Here is a 19,460-nt window from a genome sequence, read left to right on the forward strand (position 1 = left end):
GGTAAGGGGCAGTGAAAGAGAAAAACCTGAGCGGTCCTACACATCACACACACACACACACACACACACACACACACACACTCTACTACAGACCATATATTATGCGTGTCTGGACAGAAATGTTTAAAACCTCAGTGATCTTTGAAAATGGACAAGTTCTAAGATTCTTAACCCTGAATGGGACAGTAGCAGTGAGTTCATGAGGTCCACAAACTCCTGAACTTGTTTTCTGGAAGTTTGTATACATGCATTGTGTTTTATATTTTCTGGGCAGTTTCTTCCGATCCTCTTCTCTTCCTGTTGAGTAAAGCCAAGTCTGGAGTGGCTACATAGCTATCCCTGCACTGTACCAAGCAAACAGTTTGAATCGGTTTTACTGCTGTTGTTCCTTCTGATTAGAAGCTAGTAATCTGGGGCGCCTGGGTGGCACAGCGGTTAAGCATCTGCCTTCGGCTCAGGGCGTGATTCCCGCGTTATGAGATCGAGCCCCACATCACACTCCTCCGCTATGAGCCTGCTTCTTCCTCTCCCACTCCCCCTGCTTGTGTTCCCTCTCTCACTGGCTGTCTCTATCTCTGTCAAATAAATAAATAAAATCTTAAAAAAAAAAAAAAAAGAAACTAGTAATCTGCAAGAGGAAACAACTTGAACATAGTTTTTGAAAAGGAGCTTCTAAACAAGGAGATGTCCGCGTCCTGATGTTTGTTTGAACTGCACATGCGATATATGGATCCCCATACTAAACACAACAGATGTGTGTTAAGTTGTCCTGTGTGCCTTTTGTAGCCACCACAGGCTCTTGGAGTCCCCCCGGTAAGTCTACCGCAGCGTGGAAGGGAGACCAGCTCTCCCTGAGCTCCGGGCATGGCACCGCGCATGCGCCACGGGATGGCGCTTTCTCTTACGGGAGCATAGAAAGCTAAACGTCCCATAAAGCTGAGCGCTGGGCCCAAGTTCCTGCACCCGGATCGTGCCGGGGTCAGGACACAAGCACACATCGGTTTGGGGCTAAAGGCCACACACACACACGTACACACACACACACACACACACACCCTCTGAGGCAAACAGGATACGTTTCACCAGCGCACCAAATTTGCCCAATACTATGCTCTCACAGTCGAGGTGCGTCTGGCCCCTCCTTTGGGTGCGCATTCATACAAGTTGGGTCCGGGCTGGGCGGAAGTGGTGGGTGCGCCGACAAGCTGCCCTATAGGTTAAAGGCAGTAGGTCAACGGCCATGGAACATAATAGGGCTACGCAGCCCTTGGAAAGGATTCAGAATCCCACTGGCATCATCCTCTTCTCAAGTGTGTCTCATGTTTCCCCGACTTTGGACCCGCTGAGCTGGACAGAGATTTATTTCCAGACCTTTCTGCCCTGTCACTGACAAGGAAGAGAGTACATGCATATTTCCATCTTCTCGGGCCATATTGTTCTCTCCCTCTGCAATCCTCAATTCCTAACAGTAAGGACTGACTGGCAGAATGCCCCCACGTCCCAGCCACTGCACTGGGAATACGGAAGCAAGGGGACACCATCCTTGCTTGAGGAAACTGAAGGCCAGTGTGCAGCTGAGGCCAACTGACACAAAGCTGTCACCATCCCTGTTCTCCTACAAGGACAGCCATTCCGGGTCGCAGGAGCCACTGCTGCTACACAAGAGGGAATTTGAAAAGCTCTAGCCCATTCTTGGGAGGCCCTTCCCAGGTCAATCTTGCTGCTTGTCAATCTAGAACATGACTGTGGGATTTCTGTATGTGCTTTTCTCTCTATCTTCGTGCCCTCCCCTCCCCTCTCTCATCGACAACCCCTCTCTCCTGCATCCCCTCCCTTCCGGTGGATTTCCTCCTTAAAATTTGATCTGACTCCAGGATTCAAGTATCAGTCTCCAGAGGCCTTTGATTACTAGCAGAGGACTCCTGAAAAATGAAAAGATTATGGTTCTAATGGACAGATTCCACATGAAATTACAGAGGCTCCCTCACCTGAATCTTTGCACACACACACACACACACACACGTACACACACACACACACACACCCCTCTGAGGCAAACAGGATACGTTTCACCAGCGCACCAAATTTGAAAAAATCCCCATCTTCAATGCCCCTGGGTGTCCAAAACAACCTGTGTCATTTCCCATTGGCTCCTTTTTTCTTTTTTTTTCTTTTTTTAAGATTTTATGTATTTATTTGAGAGAGAGAGTAAGAGAGAGTGCACGACCACAAGCTGGGGGAGAGGGAGAAGCAGCCTCCCCGCTTCAGGAAGCCCAATGCAGGGCTCAATCCCAGGACCCCCAGATCATGACCTGAGCCAAAGGCAGACACTGAACTCAACTGACTGAGCCACCCAGGTGCCACCCCCTCCCCACCCAGTGATTTTCAAAACCACTGTCAAGGCCACTCCTCATTCCATCACTTTAGTCTCACGTTATTCCTCAGCCTCCAACACCTTTCGAAGTTCATCACCACAGCCACTGAGCCACCTCGTTTTTCCTGCCCTGGTGGATTTTCTTCCTAGTTCTCCACACCTCTCCGACAGCCTGTCTCTATTTGATGCTTCCACTTTTCTTTTGTAACCCAGGCTGTGTTCTCCACCCTCCGTATCTGAGAGACAGTTAATGCCTTCTGTCCTTGTCTCCAAGCAACGCTTGTGGACAACTGGCTCTTCCACTCAATGGGCAATTCCTGCCCTGTCCGGGGTACTTCCTGCATTTAAATCGTGCCTTTATTCAATCCGGATTGGGGAGATTTTTTTTACCCCATTTGTGAGTATTCATTCTACATTAGTGTGAAAAGACCCAGTTGTGACCTACTTCTAGAATCGTCTGTCTCTCTTCAAGGAACACATAAAATTCAAACAGGTCAAAACAAACAACAGGAAAAGAGTTCTTGAATTTCTTTCTGACTCCTGGGAGTTCCTATGTATAGAAACAAACCAAAATGACCTCATTTTGTGCAAAACCACATGAGTGATAACAGGGTTTCACCGTGATGTCTCACTCTGCTCTCAATAGCACTGTTGATAATAATCAGGACCCACCCCAGAAATCTACTACATACGAGAGCACGCCGCCGCCGCTCCCTCACCTGGCCCTGAACTATCTTCCCCAGCTCAGCCTCAGATCTCTATAAAAATACACACATACTCACATGCATATGCAAGTACACACAGAGCACCACAAATGTGCCAGATAAACACCATTTCATCAAGACTAATAATCCACCACATAGAACATCGCTTGTCCCAGTTGCTCCTTCCCAGCTCACCAAATAAAGAATAAAGACAACCTAGTTCAGTGAAAATCACGGAAACATTCAGCTGGTTTCTCTCATTTCATAGAATTTATGACTCTTGATTATGATTGTCCAGGCATAGACTATATGGGTCTGTCCCGCAAAGGTCATGCAAAGCCCTTTCTGTGCTCCTCTCTCTCACTGCCCCTGGCTGTAGGTCTGTGATTGGCTGCAAGACCTCTACATCCTTCCCTCACGCTACCACCTGATATTCAACAGACCCTGGAACACTGGACCAGGATGAGTCTACCCCAATTCCAACCCCTCTCTCCAGCCCGAGGATGCCACCGAGGAAGCTGGCATTGCCCCCCTCCACCACACGTTCATTATGGAGTCTTCATTTATTCCATTCGACCAGCAACTCGACACAACAGGAATTTTTTAATGAATTTTAAAATGAATTTCATTTGACACCCACTTATCTTTGGTAAGCATCCCCCAAAAGAAATATTAAGGTAATCTTTGTTAAGATCACTAAGAAGATAAACACAAGCAGATAAAAACAAATATGTAATTTAATTTTTCCGTAATGAAGTATTTATTGCATGTGGTAGGAAGGGTAGGGGAGAGTAAATGCATGGATTATCCTTTCGGACTGCTGTATATCCGATTTGCTGAACTAAGTCCAAGGGCGCTATGAAATATACTAACACAAAGAGAAGCTGTACTCACCCCATTTGGAAAAAGTAAGAGCCACTGTCCTCCAACTCAACTGGCCAAAACTCCAGAACGTAATCGCGCAGAGAAATTCTGGGTGAGCTACTTGAGCGGAGCTCAGTGCGCGCGTGTGGTCCGCTGCCCTTGTACCATCTGATGGCGACTGTTTCATCCTTGCGCTCAGATCCTGATGAGCAATATCTCAGATAGAAAGGTTCCCCTCTGACTGCAGTGATGTTAAAACGTGAAGTACAAGTTTCTTCATAAGATTAGCCACGTAAAAGAAAGGAAAAAAAAAAAAAACCAGAATGACAAAGGTAAATGTTTTCTTTCCTACCACATGAGGCGAATAAGCCAGGTGAGTAAGGAAGTCCTGAACAAACTCAACATCTCAGTCTTGTGAGTTCTCATTTAGGGTCAATCTTTCCAACACCAAGAGACAGAGGGTCAATCTTTCCAACACTAGGACGCTCTCAGGGCATAAAGGAAGACAGAATTTCCAACAGGTTTCCCCAAACAGGACAGTACCAAAACTTAACCGACCACAGCTAGAAGACAGATAAATGCAGTGACATCTTTTCAAAGAAAATGTTACACATGAAGGCTTCCTCCTAACGAAAGCCACAGAAGTGACAGTGTTGCCACACCTACCCCACGCATCCCTAGCTGGGGAGTCTCCATGGAAATGAAGACGGAGATCTAGAGGCCTCAGAGTTCCTCCCCTGTCTCACCAGAAGTGTGCTCTCCATCAGTTTCCCTGCCCGTTCCCTGGGCAGGCAGGGGGATGGTGAAGGTGCTTCTATGTGGCTTAGAGTGTGTGGGACTTCATTATCTCTCTGGGTTACCACATGGATCATCAAGAATTGATTAATAATATCACTCCAAATCTAGGTATCTGTTACTTCCCTCCTTGAGTGCTCTTGCAAGCTCGCTCTCTCTGTCCCTTCCTCCCTCTTTCACAATCAACCCACATACTCTGACTCTGGAAACTTCTCTGATCCTTTCAGTTAACAGGGGCATCATTCCCCTCCTTTTGAACTTCTGGTAGTTCAAAGTCAGCCCTCATGGAACCTTTCCATATCCTGTTCTCCAGTGGCTCCAGCGTGCCCTTTTATTTTATTCAAGTATAATTAACATACAGTGTTACGTTAGTTTCAGGTGTGCAACATAATGATTCAACAATTCTATGCATTACTCAGTGCTCACCATGATAAGTGTAGTCACCATACCATGTTATTACAATATTATCGACCATACTCCATATGCTATAGTTTTCATCCCCGTGATTTATTTATTTTATAACTAATTGGAAGTTTGTACTTCTTAATCCCCTTTATGTGTTTCACTCCTCCCCCCACCTCCCTTCCGGCAACCACCAATTTGTCCTCTGTATTTTAAGAGTCTGCATTTGTTTGTTTGTTTATTCATTTGTTTTGTTTTTCAGATTCCACATATAAGCAAAATTCTATGGTATTTGTCTATCTCTTTCTGACTTATTCTACTTAGCATAATGCTCTTTAGGTCCGTCCTTGTTGTCCCAAATGGCAAGATCTCATTCTTTTCTGTGGTTGAGTAATATTATACTGTGTGTAAATATATCCACCACATCATCTTTATCCATTCATCTATCTACCAATGGACACGGCTGCTTCCACATCGCCGCCGCTGTAATTAATGCTGTGATAAACACAGGGGTGCATGTACCCTTTCTAATTAGTGTGTTTATTTTCTTTGGATAAATACCCAGTAGTGAAATTACTGAATCGTACGGGTCTTTCTATTTGTAACTTTTTGAGGAACCTGCGTACTGTTTTCTGCAGGGGCCGCACCAATTTACGTTCCCACCAATAGTGCCCTTCAACTGAATTTTGAGAATGAGAATCCTTAATTTAAGTAGAGCATTTCTCTGAGGGCATGAAGAAAATGCCTTCTCTATAGTTAGGGTCTATTTCTCAAAGCAAATGTCTGGTTTTAACTCGATGTTGTTAACCACAGTGTAAAGAGGAAGTGGCTCAAAAGATAGTATTCTTTGAAAATATGGATGTCAGATCTGCCTCAAAGTACAAGTGTTAATGAACACCAACCTTGTGTTTGGTGGTTGTTATAGAAACTCCATCTTACATTTCACTCCTCAACACAGGACGTGTGATCCATGTGTAGGTGTTGGTGATAGTTTTAACTGACATCCAAAAGGATGGCACGTTTTGGATGAAATCCAAAACGATTTCATTTATTGTCCCATTTCCGGGATATAATATACTTAGAACGAAGGACACAAATCCTACAGTCTGTGCTTTTCTGTCTGGTTGCTTTCCTACATCATCATGTCTCTGACAGGCATCCACGTTGCTGCATGGAGCAGTGACTTGTTCTTTTTCTCATAGTCCTCTATATGCTGTTGTGTTCATATTTGACAATGTATCTATTCCATGGTGTTGAACATATGGATTATTTCTAGGTTTCGGCCACTCTTAAAAAACAAAAATACTTCTATAAACACCTGCACCTGTGTGGTGATAGACACATTCACCATTTCTTTGTGGGAGGACTTACCACTTGCAGAAACCTAACCTGGCTTACAGACTTTCCAGGGGTAGATGGTTGAAGTTGAAAGTTCACACTCCCCTGGCAGCTAATGGCTTCAGCCACCTAATCTTACACTTCACACGATAGGCTTTGTTGATTAGAAATGGTTTTTGATTGGAAAAAAAAATGAGTGGAGTTCAAGGTGTATGGACTGCCCAGAGCAGAAACTCCCATTCCTACATGAACAGAGAGTAAGGATCCAATAGGATCAACAACCTACCCCTTTGGAATGATGTCTATGTTTGGAAACGTCTTGAGTTTGAACAGTAAGTAGGATACCGTCATTCAACTTTGACTAGGTTAAATAAATCTCACGTAGAATATTGTCCTGTTTGCCCAGAGTGAACCCTTTATGAAAGGTGCTCTTCAGATACCTAAAAGGACAAAGAGCTGGGACCTTAGTAACCTTATAGAATGGGCTGTGTGGTCATTTTTGAGCCTGAAACATGTTTCGTTGTAACTTGGGAGCAAGGTTATCAGTGTATGTCTACAGAGCAAGGTACCCACGATGCACAAGTTCCTGCACCTTGCTTTTTCACTCTGCAGGTTCTAACAGATTAGTCATCTGGCAGCAAGAGGAGCAGATCTCCCTCCTTCCTTTCATCTGGATAGTACGATGTTGCAAAGAATGCAGTTTTCTAATACAAGAGAGTCTGCTGTATTTCTCATCACACCCATCTGGGTAGTATGGCGTTGTTTGGATCTCAACAAATATGGGCCCACGTAAGTAAATATTGGACTGAAATTATTTGAAAGTATCAATAACTTAAATTCCCTATCTCTTCAGCAGTAATTCTCAAAGTAGGGGATATGGCTCATGTACTGCCCTCTCCTAGAGAACAGATCAAGGCAAATCAATATTTGCGTCCTACCTTCTCCTCCAAAGCACAAGGAAAACTTACTAATCGGTCATGAATCTCTTCTCCAAAGGATCCTGATGGACCCACAGAATCCTTCTCCATAAAAGTCTCCAAGTCATCACTGCTAATCAGGTAAAACTGGTGCCCGCCACCTGATACGAAGCCTGCTCGTTTTCCCCAATCTATGCAGTCTTCCCTATGTACTCCTTCTAACGCGAATATTTCTCTCAAGACCGGTAAGGCATTCCCACTCACTGTCTTCACTACCTAAACAATAAGATGAATCTTGGCCTTCATGTTGGGAGAAAAATAATGTGTAAAACTTCTAAAAATCAATAAGAAAGACGGCTGGGAACTCTTCAGTTTTCAGTAACATAAAGCAGATGTTCATCTCGGACAAATGTAATTTGTTTCCAGATACGATCCTGCTCTCTCTACATAAACTCAGAGGACTACATCTTTTCCTTTCCCTCTTCTTTTTCCCATATGATTCTCTACTTGATTTCATTTCTATTAACCTTTTATTCTCTATGCAGGGACACCAAATGGTTGGTAACTTTCAAAGTAAAATCTAAAACCACTAATTTTAATAAATTCAGCATCGTCAATAGCCATCTCCACATAAAGAAGTAAAACCTTGATATGCCCTCTTGACTACCCAGTAAGTATGCTTGTGAGTGATTGTACTTACTTACCGGAGGTCCTTGTAAACATAAGCACCAAAATTGTCAAGAGTAGCTCTGTATGACGCATACTGAGGATTCTGCTTCCAACGGTTTCTCTGGAAAACAGAATAAGACAGGGTCAGCCAGAAGTTGCAAACAAAAGTACACCTGCCTCGTGAAGGAGATTTTTTAAAATCTTCTGGCACACAGACTTTTAAAAAAACCAGTGCCGTAAGTTTTCATATCCCTTAATATAGTCACCAAGTATTCTCAGAACTTTCAGCCACCTAGAATTCATAAAATTTCAAGGTAATGAATTTCAGCATCCAGAAAAAAAATCCTAAAAATGCAATTTTCTAATGTAAGAGAGTCTGCTGTATTTCAAGCCTCGTCTCCTAAATCTTACCTCAAAGGTTGAGGACAAAAATATTTCCAGAAAATCTACTGTTCTATGAATAGACAGTCTGTGATATACCGACATAGGTATGACAGGTCTGCCCATGTAGGGGTGTGTGTGTGTGTGTGTGTGTGTGTGTGTGTGTGTGTGTGTGTTTCTCTCATCACACCAAAATCCTCATCATGATCTTCATTTGTGGCTTGAATTTTTAAATATCCATTTTCCTTCTTCAGAACTAAGTTCTTCCTAAGTTAGGAACTGACTCTATTTTGTTCATTACTGTATCACTAGAGTCCAGAACAATGCCTAGCACGGAGTAAGCACTAATACTTTCTACAGAGGAACAGGTGTATGTATGTGTGTGAAATACACACATGCCCACGTGCATTTGTTTTAGGGAAACGGAGAGACGAAACAGGAGTCTCCTACACTCCGAATGCCTAATCTACATGGACTCAAAGAACTCAAATCCGTGTCGAATTTCAGTCCTACTCCAATCCATCTTTTTGTCCTATGAATTACAGACTTAGAGAGTAGAACGGGGGAAGGGGGCAGTGGGTCTCTGACACCGAGTGTGACTATTTCGTAAGCAATCCCATGTTCCTTGCATAGCACATGCTGAGCTCCACTGGGGGAGGGAGCAGAGTATGGTGGAAGAGCTTGCTTTCTGGGGCACACAGACCTGGGTTGGCATTCCAGCTAGAGCTTTGACTAGCTGTGCGACCCTAGGCAAGTTACTTAAAAGTCTCAGATCCTATCTGCTCATGGTCTATCACTAAAATTATTGAGTGATTAGATGAGCTAATATAACGAAGGCTTTCTGGATGCGTGGTAGCCTGCCAGTCCCAAATAATTCTGTTAAAACTGCCACTACAAGGGCCCATACTAAAAAAAAAAAAAAAAAAAAAAAAAAGGACTGCTAATGCCCAAATCCTGGATGAAGTTTAATGGCTAAGCTGTCAAACCATTTACATCAATCTTTATGGATAACATCACAAAGCATCTGCTGTAATTTCCAAGAGATAACAATCAATAAAGACAAAAGAGTTAAGTACGTATGGAAAGTACCAAGTATTCATAACCAAATTAGAATATTTCTATGGTTCTATGGTTTGAAATCAACCCCCCACCCACGCACACATACACACATTTATTATTAACTATCTATTCTCTTACCTCAGATAGAATGAAAAGTATTGTTTCCTCTGGTTAAGGTTGACACGGCCTCGTAAAGGGCACGGCGGTTTTTTTCTTGGCTTGGGTTTTTGTGAATTTTCAAGGTCTTTTGAGAAATAAAGTTTCTATGAAATAATCCAGCATTCTACCTCTGAGTTTCGGTATGAAACATGTTAACATCCCAAATTAGCTGACACTGGCACTGCTCTGTGTGTGTATATATATAAATTTTAATGTACTTATCATGGATTTGAAAGATTAAAATATTAAATAATGGAACTCATTTCCAAAAGAAAAGCTATTCCGGGAAATGTCACAGATATGTATTATTAACATATACATAGGAGAATATAAATATTAAATTTCTTGCATGAAGGAATTTTGGGGGTGTTTTTTTAATGTTCTATTTGATATTGATTTTTTTTTGCCTTTCCATAATTTTTAAATCTTTCTTTCTTTCTTTCTTTCTTTCTTTCTTTCTTTCTTTCTTTCTTTCTTTCTCTTTCCTTCCTTCTCAAAAATTGTTTTTTATTTCTAAAGTATTATAATGCCCAATATAGGGCATTATAAAATGAAGATTGAAAAGCAGAAAATTACCTCAATATGCACAATACTTTAACATGTTTTCTTGTACTTTTTCTGCATGGTTTTCAAATAATTAAGATGTTAAAAAATGTTCATATCCTGCATTTTCCACTTAATCAATGAGCACTTTCCTGTGTCCCAAAAATCTCTTTGTTCACATCATCTTAATTGCTACATATATCCTTGATATGCATCTATTGTAATTTATAAGATATATGTTATTACAAAATAACCTGCATAACTGTCTTCTTGTATTAGGGGATAGAGATCAGTTTGTGGAGCAGGGCCTCTGATGCCAGGACTGGCTGGATTTGAATCCTCATCCTACTCTTTACCAGCTGAATAACTGCGGACAAGTCACTTACCCTCCCTGCTCTTCGGTTTCTTTACCCAGGAAAGAGAATAACAATACTGCCTCTGGGAAGTGATGTGAAGGTTTCATGAGTTACTATTGCAAAGTATCAGGTGCATAATAACTATTACTTCAATGTTAGTTATTTATCTACCTTTCTCGTTGTTTTCTTGGTGTTCGGACAATGGCAATACAATCTCTAGGTCAAAGAATACATTTTAAACCTGATAAACACATACTACCAAACTGCATTCCAGAAATGTCATAATTTATACTCCTCAGCTGAGCAAGATAATATCCATCTTCCACACCCACATAAGCATTGGGCATTCTCATTCTTTAAATGTAATTCACTCTTCAGATTGGTAATGGCGTCTCACGGTTTTCTTAAACCTGCATTTCTACTGATATAAATAAGGCAGAATAGTAAGCATATAGTTTGTAGCTATTTTATTCCCATGTGTATGAACTATTTTTTATGGCATTGGTCCAGTTCTTAGATCTTTTAGTGTTTTTTTTTAATTTGTTGAGTTTATCTTCAAATTCCTCTTTTGCTGTCAATTTTTGTGTCCTACCTTCTCCTCCAAAGCATAAGGACAACTTACTAACCGGTCATGAATCTCTTCTCCAAAGGATCCTGATGAACATATGGGAGACTTTGTAGTTATGGAGTCAAGCCCACTATGCTTTTCCTTTGTGATTTTTCCATTATTTTTACATTGTTGGACATTCCTTTCCCCTCAGTGGTCAGATGTATACTCAAGGTATACTTTCTTCATTTTTATGGCTTAGGGTTTCTTTTACCTTAAAATTGCTTTACCCATTAACAATTATTTTTCTTGTTTGGTATGAAGATAGGTCTAATTCAACTTGTTTTTCTCACAGAGCTACTAATTACTTCTTTATAATGAATTAAAGAGTCCTACCTTTCCTTTAAAGTGTGCTGACAGCATAGTTATAACGTATGGGCCTCTGTAAGCGCTTTATGGAAATCTCACAGCATGATTGCTTGGGTGCAAATGCACGTGTGTGTGTATGCAAGTGTGTGTGTGTGTGTGTGTGTGTGTGTGTGCGTGCGCTCTCTCCTCTTCCGTTGTGCTTTATTTTTCCATCCATAGAACTTATCCCTAACTGACATACTTTATTTTATGTTTATTATTTGTTGAATTGATGAATGCATTCAATTCAATAAATATGTACAGTTTGGTGTCTTAGGCGATCATCTGATCCACCGTAACATCTGCATAATCTTACCTCTGACGTTCTTCTTAAATCATGACATTTTGGAAAATATCTTTTAACAATTGATGTGAAGTCTAGGGCACTCATTCTCCCCTGGAGCTTAAATAATAATAATAATAATAATAATAATAATGCCTGGGTCCCCAGCCAGACACCCGAGGTACAGCTGGGCATCCTGATGGCTAAAAATCCTCCAGGTGATTCTAATATGCAACGACGGTAGGAAGACACTAATCTAGGGGACTTACTTGTATACCTAAAAGAAAATTTAATATATTATAAGTATATATATTTAATAATAAGTTACTGGTTAAGATATATTAAGTATATGCATATATACGCATGTACATATATGTGGGTATGTATGTGTCTGCACACACATACATACACATACACAGAACACTCATAAACTTCCCCTCGATCACCGGGTGTCATGAAGTTTTCTCTAAATGAAAAAGGTTCTCTTCTAAAAATTGTGTGACCTAGGGTGAGGGTCAGATACAAGCCAACTGTTCTCTCTGACCCTCGAGGTGGGACAGTCCGGCCCTGCAGAGTGTCTGAATGCTTATCTCCTGAGCCCCTGTTCCGCCCACTTGCCCTGTTTACAGACCCCACGCTGAGCAAAGTGACCATCCTCTAAAAAAAGGAATTCACAGAAACCCGTAGTTGTGAGGCTACTTCCAAGTTCTTTCTGCTAAGGCAGCTGGGACCGGACTAGACGAACTGGTCCAGATTATAGAGAATGACACTGACACACACGAATTCATGTAGATTGCCTCAGTGTAAATCTCTCTTACCAGCAAAACATAATTGAGCACCTCCTTAGATAAACCGCCTTGATGAAAATCTTAACAGCGGTGATTTTTAAAATAATTCCCTCTCTACAATGCCCGATGCCTACGTGTTTCACTCACCCACCAACTGAGATGATAAAACCACCAATGCAAAGAGGAAAAAATGATCTTGGACAGAAAACACACACAGGTGCGTGTGCACACCCACACGCTTCCGCTCTAAGGAAAGCAGAATTTATGCTGAATTAGGTTTTTCATCTGCAAGGCCGGGAGCATCATTCCCACTTCCTGGGAATGCTATCCTGATGCCTCCCCCATTCCCTCCTGTGCATGTGCCGGTCCTGCTCCCCAAACCCTTCTCGCTTCTTTTTTCTTCCTTTGAGAAGAATGCCATTGTGTTTATTTTTTATATAAAGAATAAAATTTCCTTTTTTTTTAATGTAGTGTTCAGTGATTCATTATTTGCATATAACACCCAGTACTCATTACAACATGAGCCCTCCTTAAATACCCATCACCGGGCTACCCCATCTCCTTACCCCCCTCCCCTCTGAAACCCTCAGATTGCTTCCTGGAGTCCATAATCTTTCATGGTTCGTCTCCCCCTCTGATTTCCCCTCCTTCAGTTTTCCCTTCCTTCCCCTAATGACCTCTGCACTATTCCTTATGTTCCACATAGGAGTGAAACCACATGATAATTGTCTTTCTCTGCTTGACTTATTTCACTTAGCATAATTCCCTCCAGTTCCATCCATGTCGATGCAAATAGTGGGTATTCATCCTTTCTGATGACTGAGTAATAGTCCATTGTACATATGAATCACATCTTCTTTATCCATTCATCTGTTGCAGGGCTTCTTGGCTCCTTCCACAGTTTGGCTATTGTGGACATTGCTGCTATGAACATTGGGGAGCATGTGCCCCTTCTTTTCAATACATCTGTATCTTTGGGTAAATACCCAGTATTGCAATTGCTGGGTCATAGGGTAGCTCTATTTTTAACTTTTTGAGGAGCCTCCATACTCTTTTCCAGAGTGGCTGTACCAGCTTCATTCCCACCAACAGTGTAAGAGGGTTCTCCTTTCTCCATGTTAACAAGACAGGAAACAACAAATGTTGGCGAGGATGTGGAGAAGGGGAATCCTCTTAGACTATTGGTGGGAATGCAAGCTGGTACAGCCGCTCTGGAAAACAGTATGGAGGTTACCCTTCTCGCTTCTAAGTGCGGGGTCCCTACAGTCCTTACAACCTGGCTTGATGGTTGCCTTCTCAAGGAAACTCTCCGACTGCTAGTACTCCAAACAGCCTTTGTCCACACCTGCACCACACTGCATTCCCATTATTCCTGGATCCATCCGCGCTCTCTGGGAGCTCCCTGAGGGTAGAGACCCTGTCTTTCCGTGTTCCCAGATCACTTGTTCCTAGCCTTTGTATGTGTTTTCATGCTGGCGGTGGGGGAGCAGTCACCTTGTCCCAGAACCTGCATACACCCAGTTTCTTCCAAATTTACACCCTCCTAAGCCATTCAAGGACCTCGGGTTGAGAAGTGTCATCCCAAATCCCAGCACTGCATGGCACCAAATGAGTGTTCACTGAGGTTCCAAAGAATAGAGCAAGGGAAGAGGGTGAAATTAATCCCATAACCTCAGGTGTCTAGACCTGACTGGGATCACCTAGTCATTAGTTTGTCTCGTGCCTGCAGTGCAACTCGCTCAGGGCTCTAACTCCTGGAAGCACCTTGAATTAAAAGCAAAGGTTTTGGAATCAGAGAAATTTTGAGTGAATCTGTGATCTATTACTTAGTAAGCTGGATGCCCTTGGATAAATTCCTAAACATCTCTGTGCTTTGGTTCTCCTCCCTTTATTAAGCGTAATGATAGTGCCTGCTTCATTTGGCCTACAGGAGGATTAAGTGAAAATAGTGCATGTAAAAGTTTTCTACACCACGTCAGACAAGTGCTCAATTAGTAAAGACTACCAATTATTTTAGCTGTTCTCAATTCTTCAGAAAAAAAGGAAATATTGGGCAAGTTTTAACGTCTGAAATGATACTATCAGGGAAAGTTAATGATGCTGTCTCACTAATTATTCATGCGTGCGTATGTGTGTACATATGTGTGTGTGTATATGCGGACGCATGCACATCCATATATATGCTCAATATTTAAAACTATATCTATCTATCTATCTATCTATCTATCTATCATCTATCTATATCTGGAAGTATACATATATAGACACAGTCCCTACCTATCATGACTCCACTTAAGATTTCTTGATTGATGATGCAAAAGAGATACACATTCAGGGGAAACCATCCTTTGGATTTTGAATTTGGATCTTTTCCCCTGCTGGCGATATGCCCTATGATCCTCTCTAGCTGCAACTCCCAGTCCGCCTGAAGATCAGAAGGGTGAGCAATAGATACACTTACGACCATTCTGTACGCATGCAACCATTCTGTTTCTCCCTTTCGGTACACTATTCCATCAATTAAACGAGATACTCAACAGTTTATTATGAATTAGGCGTCGCGTTAGAGGATGTTGCCCAACTGTAGGTTACTGTAAGTGTTTTGAGCACCTTCGAGGTAGGCCGGCCTAAGCTATGATGTTCAGGATTTTAGGTGTATTAAATGCACGTTCCAGTGACTTACGATATTTTCAACGTAGGCTGGGATTTTCAGAACTCCCCCCATCATAAGTGAAGGAAGATCTGTACACATAATGGCTAACTTTCCTAACTGATCTTGTTCTCAGAACCCCTGCGCCGCCGAGGCTGGGTTGCCCATAGCCAGGGGGGCCGGCGGCAGAAGGCAGTGGGAGGGAGTGCGGCGGGCGGCGGGGCGCCTCTCCTTACCTTCAGAGGGGAGTCCCCCGAGGCTGGGGCGGGGGCGGCCGTCCCTCCTCCACTCCGGTCGCGACGGCGGAGGCAGGAGTTCCAAAAGCAGGTGAGAAACTGCAATCAGCTGCCTCCCTAGCACTGGGAAAACACGAAAGGAACGAGAGGAGCCGCAAGTGTGATCAAAGATGTAAGGCAGCTAGAGAAGGTTGGGGAAAGAAAAAAAAGGAGCAAAGAGTAAGAAGAAAGAAAAGGCGTCTGGCAGCCGCGGAGCTCGCGGGTGGGACGCAGCTTCTGTCCTCAGTGCTAGGTGGGGCGCTGCTGGGTCCCGCGGAGTGTCCCGGGTCTGGGATGCTCCGATCAGAGATGCTCCTCGTCGGGGTTTTCTCCCGGTGATAGGCTGGGGGCGGGAATCTTCCCAGTTTGCGGAGTTCCTCGGTGGAGGGTACGCCTGGTTCCGGGCGCTTGGGCTCCGGGATGCTCCCGGTCTGGGGCGCCCCTCGCAGCGTGCCAGGGATATAGACTTCCTCCACCTGGGAGCCCCGCCTCTGAGTTCCGGGAGCAGCTCGATCGCGGGCACGACCGCACGCAGCTGGAAAATCCTGCGCCTCGCCCTTGCGCCGAGGTCGACTGTGGTCCCAGCCCCGCGCGGCGAGTTTCAGGAGCTCCGGGGCGGTGGGCGGCGTCCGAGGAACCGGCAGGGCCCGGGGCCCTCGGTGGGGCTCCTTGCGCACCCTACAGGCCGCCGAGAGGTTTGCATCAGAGTCAGGTGGGAAGGATATCAGCCTGCACCTGCACCTGCACCGGTTAGAGGAGCAGCATCTTCGGTTAAGGGGAAGGAGCTGGGGAGGGCTGCAGACGGAAAAGAGGCCAAGGAAGAGACCCAAAGACACAGGACGGCTCCCTGAGGTCATCCAAAGTGAGGAGGAGGCCACTGTCTCCTGTCTGAAGCACTCAAGTTTCAGATCTGTGCTGAGGCCTTCTGTTTAGGCTGGGGGGGGGGGGGCGGGGGCGGTTTCCCTTGGGAAGTAGTAGAGAGGGGGTAGAGGCGTTGAATTGAGATTTTAAATTGTTTAGAAGAAAAGGAGGCCAAAGGAGAACATGTGTTTCAAAGTTTTTATAGTGTGGTAGAACTCAGGATACGTTTTTAGACTGGTCTGTAGTAGGATCTTTCCAACAAAAGTGAAGAATGAAGCCCACGGCTGACAGGGAGAGGGTTTAATGAGACAGTTTCATCCTTTTTATTCAGTCAAAATAGTTCATCATATAATGAAAGAGAAGGATCATGCAATTATCTCAATAAATGCAGTAAGAACAAAGCATCTGACAAAATTCAACAGCCTTTCTTCATTAATAACACTTGGAATACTGAAAATAAAAAGGAACAATCCTAATCTGATAAAGAGGAGAACAAGATAAGGACGTCGTCTCTCACCTGGGACAATCCCTTTGTAAAAAGTAAAGAAATAAAAATAGAAAGCATACAGATTGTAAAGGAAGAGATAAAACTACTCGTTCTGACAGATGGCATAATTTTATGTAGGTTACCCTTCGAAATTTACAAAAGAGCTGCTGGAAGTCGTAAGTGAGTTTAGCAAGATCATGGAACAAAAAGTTAATATACAAAAATCAATTGTAATTCTATATGCCAGTAATGGAAATTTGAAAAATGAAATTTGTTAAAAATACCATTTACAATACCATAAAAAATCAAATACCAAAGTATAAATCCCTTGAAATGTGTACAAAATGTCTGCTGTGAAATCTACAAAATACGCCAAGAGAAATGAAAGACATAAAAATGGAGGGATATACCATGTTTATGGATTGGAAGATTCATTGTTAAGATATCTATTCTGCACAAACAGTGGAGTTTATAGAGTCTATACATTTTTAGAATCTATAGATTATAGAGCCTATATATTTCATGCAATCCAAATCCCAGAAGGAATTTTCAAAGAAATTGAGAAACTGGTTCTAAAATTTTACATGAAAATGCAAATGATCTAGAATAGTCAGAACATTCTTGGGAATAAAGAACAAAGTTCGAGGACTTACGCTGACTTGAAGGCTTACAATAAGGAAATGCTAATCTTGACAGTGTGATATTTGCATGAGCATATAAATGGAAAATAATAGAAAGTAGAGTAATAGGCCAACACATACATAGCCTATTGATTTTTGAATAAGTCACCATGTTAATTCAATAGGGAAAGAGAAGTCTTTCACAGGTGTTGCTGGAACAATTGGGCATCTCTATGGGAAAAAAAAAAAAAGAAGGTTGACCCTTACCTCATTCTATATGCAAATATCAACTCACAGTGAACCATAGACCTAACTATAAAAGTTGGAACCATGAATATTTCATAAAGATACATGGAGAAATATCTCCTGAACTTGAGGTAAAAACAACAAAACAAAACAAAACCTTAGATAAGACACATTAAACACTAACCACATAAGAAAAATTGACCAACTGAATATTACAAAATTAAAAATGCCTGCTAATCAATGATGCCATTAAAAAAATGAAGAGGTAGGGAGGTAAGCCTGGAAAAATTGTCACCTTACATCTGTCTGAAAAGGAATTTGTATCCAGAATATATAAAAAAATTTCCACACATCAACAACATGAACAGAAACAACACAGTTCAAAGAGACCTAACAGCACCAATCATCGGCGAGGAGGTGGAAGAAGAGCAGTCTTGTACAAAACTGGAGGAAATGTAAAATGGTACAGTTTGCCAATTTGACAGTTTCGTAAGAGGACCACGCCTCGGTATTGAGCCAAGACAAAGAAGAACACATGTCCGCAAGAATGTTCACAGGGTCCATATTCACGATAGGTACCCTGTGAAACAACCGTGTGTCCCTCACCAGGGAGAGGTCAAACACACTGTGTGTAGACACACAATGGAAGCGAGACGCGCTGCTAATGTTCTGCTTGTGGGAATCCGAGTGTTCTTCAAGGTTACATGAAAATTTAGCTCTAACCCTTCCAGTTTGAAGTTCAAGGTGTAGAATATTGACAAGGAGTAAGGAGCAGGAGAGCAGGAAAGAGAGAGAAAGAGGAAAAAAGCCTAATGAAAAGATCCTAGGCCACATGGAGAAAGACCAGCAAAAGGAGAAAAGGAAGGAAAGGTGAGCTGAAGAGAGAGGGATAGAGGATAGAAATTTCCGGGTGTTTTGCATCCCCCTAGAATTGGGCAAATGGGAGTAAAGCTGATAGATGAAACCGGGGGCCCCCACGCTCTTGACATCCCCGGTCCTCACGCCTCTGCCCTGGTGTCTGGTCCCGTGGCCTCATCCAGCAAGGAGGAGCTCAGATAGATGGAATTCGAGTGCATTATCAGCACATCAAAGCCAGCACTACTGCCCCTGGGCACTCAGGGAAACCAAACTGGGTGTCTTCCCTGGTCGTCTGTTTGGCACAGGCATGTGGTACCTCACGTGCTTCCAGAATTTGGAATTCAGGGACCGTTTGTTGGCCACGTGGTCTTCCCTCCACTTGATGGTACCTTGCACTTCTACAAGGTGCTTGAGGGAATCTTGAAGGTCCCCAAACTGCAGTCCACTGGGCTTGCTCAGAGCCTCCAATTCTACAAGGATCACCTTGGAGTCATTCTGGAGGAGGGCGCTGTGCAAGGCGATCTCCTGCTCATAGGCAAACTCCCTGCTGTGCACCATCTCAGGAGTCAGGATAAAAATCTGCCGCCTGCTCTTTCGTATGTTGCTTTCCACTGCAGTGGCTGCATCTGGGGATAAAAGACACGGATCGCATTTCCTGTTGCTGCGTTTTTAAGTCTAATGCTTTGATCATAAATGTTCTGAACTTAAAAAAAAAGTTATGGTTTTAATCTGGCATGAGATTCTGACGCTGATCAGTTCTTTACTCAGAAAAGGGGGAATGTGCTTGGATGGACAACACCTGTTGTGTTCGAGTTATCGCTCCCACTGTGAGCACATCAGTCCCAAGCCCCTCTTCTTTCCCAGGTAGATCAGTCC

The 19,460-nt window shown here is 43.0% G+C and overlaps 2 protein-coding genes across 3 annotated transcripts in view; both read right to left on the reverse strand.

Moving 5' to 3' along the window:
* Positions 1-16,087, reverse strand: part of IL18R1 (interleukin 18 receptor 1) — a 36,543-nt gene extending 20,456 nt beyond the window's left edge. The window contains exons 1-4 of one of the 2 annotated variants that reach the window (XM_057309292.1): positions 15,474-16,087; positions 9,642-9,747; positions 8,099-8,184; positions 3,973-4,216 (exon numbers count right to left, since the gene is read on the reverse strand). In XM_057309292.1, coding sequence (XP_057165275.1) covers positions 3,973-4,216; positions 8,099-8,156 — 302 coding nt within the window. In that variant the 5' untranslated portion in view covers positions 8,157-8,184; positions 9,642-9,747; positions 15,474-16,087. The remainder of the gene's footprint in view (positions 1-3,972; positions 4,217-8,098; positions 8,185-9,641; positions 9,748-15,473) is intronic. The other variant, XM_026488493.3, reaches the window with a different exon arrangement.
* Positions 16,088-16,672: 585 nt separating this feature from the next.
* IL1RL1 (interleukin 1 receptor like 1) overlaps positions 16,673-19,460 on the reverse strand; it is a 36,593-nt gene continuing 33,805 nt past the window's right edge. Inside the window, exon 12 of the mRNA XM_026488455.4 lies at positions 16,673-19,210. Within this exon, the coding sequence (XP_026344240.2) occupies positions 18,825-19,210 (386 nt within the window). The 3' untranslated portion in view covers positions 16,673-18,824. The remainder of the gene's footprint in view (positions 19,211-19,460) is intronic.

Source organism: Ursus arctos, unplaced genomic scaffold (assembly GCF_023065955.2).
Source record: "Ursus arctos isolate Adak ecotype North America unplaced genomic scaffold, UrsArc2.0 scaffold_8, whole genome shotgun sequence".
Classification (NCBI taxonomy): domain Eukaryota; kingdom Metazoa; phylum Chordata; class Mammalia; order Carnivora; family Ursidae; genus Ursus; species Ursus arctos.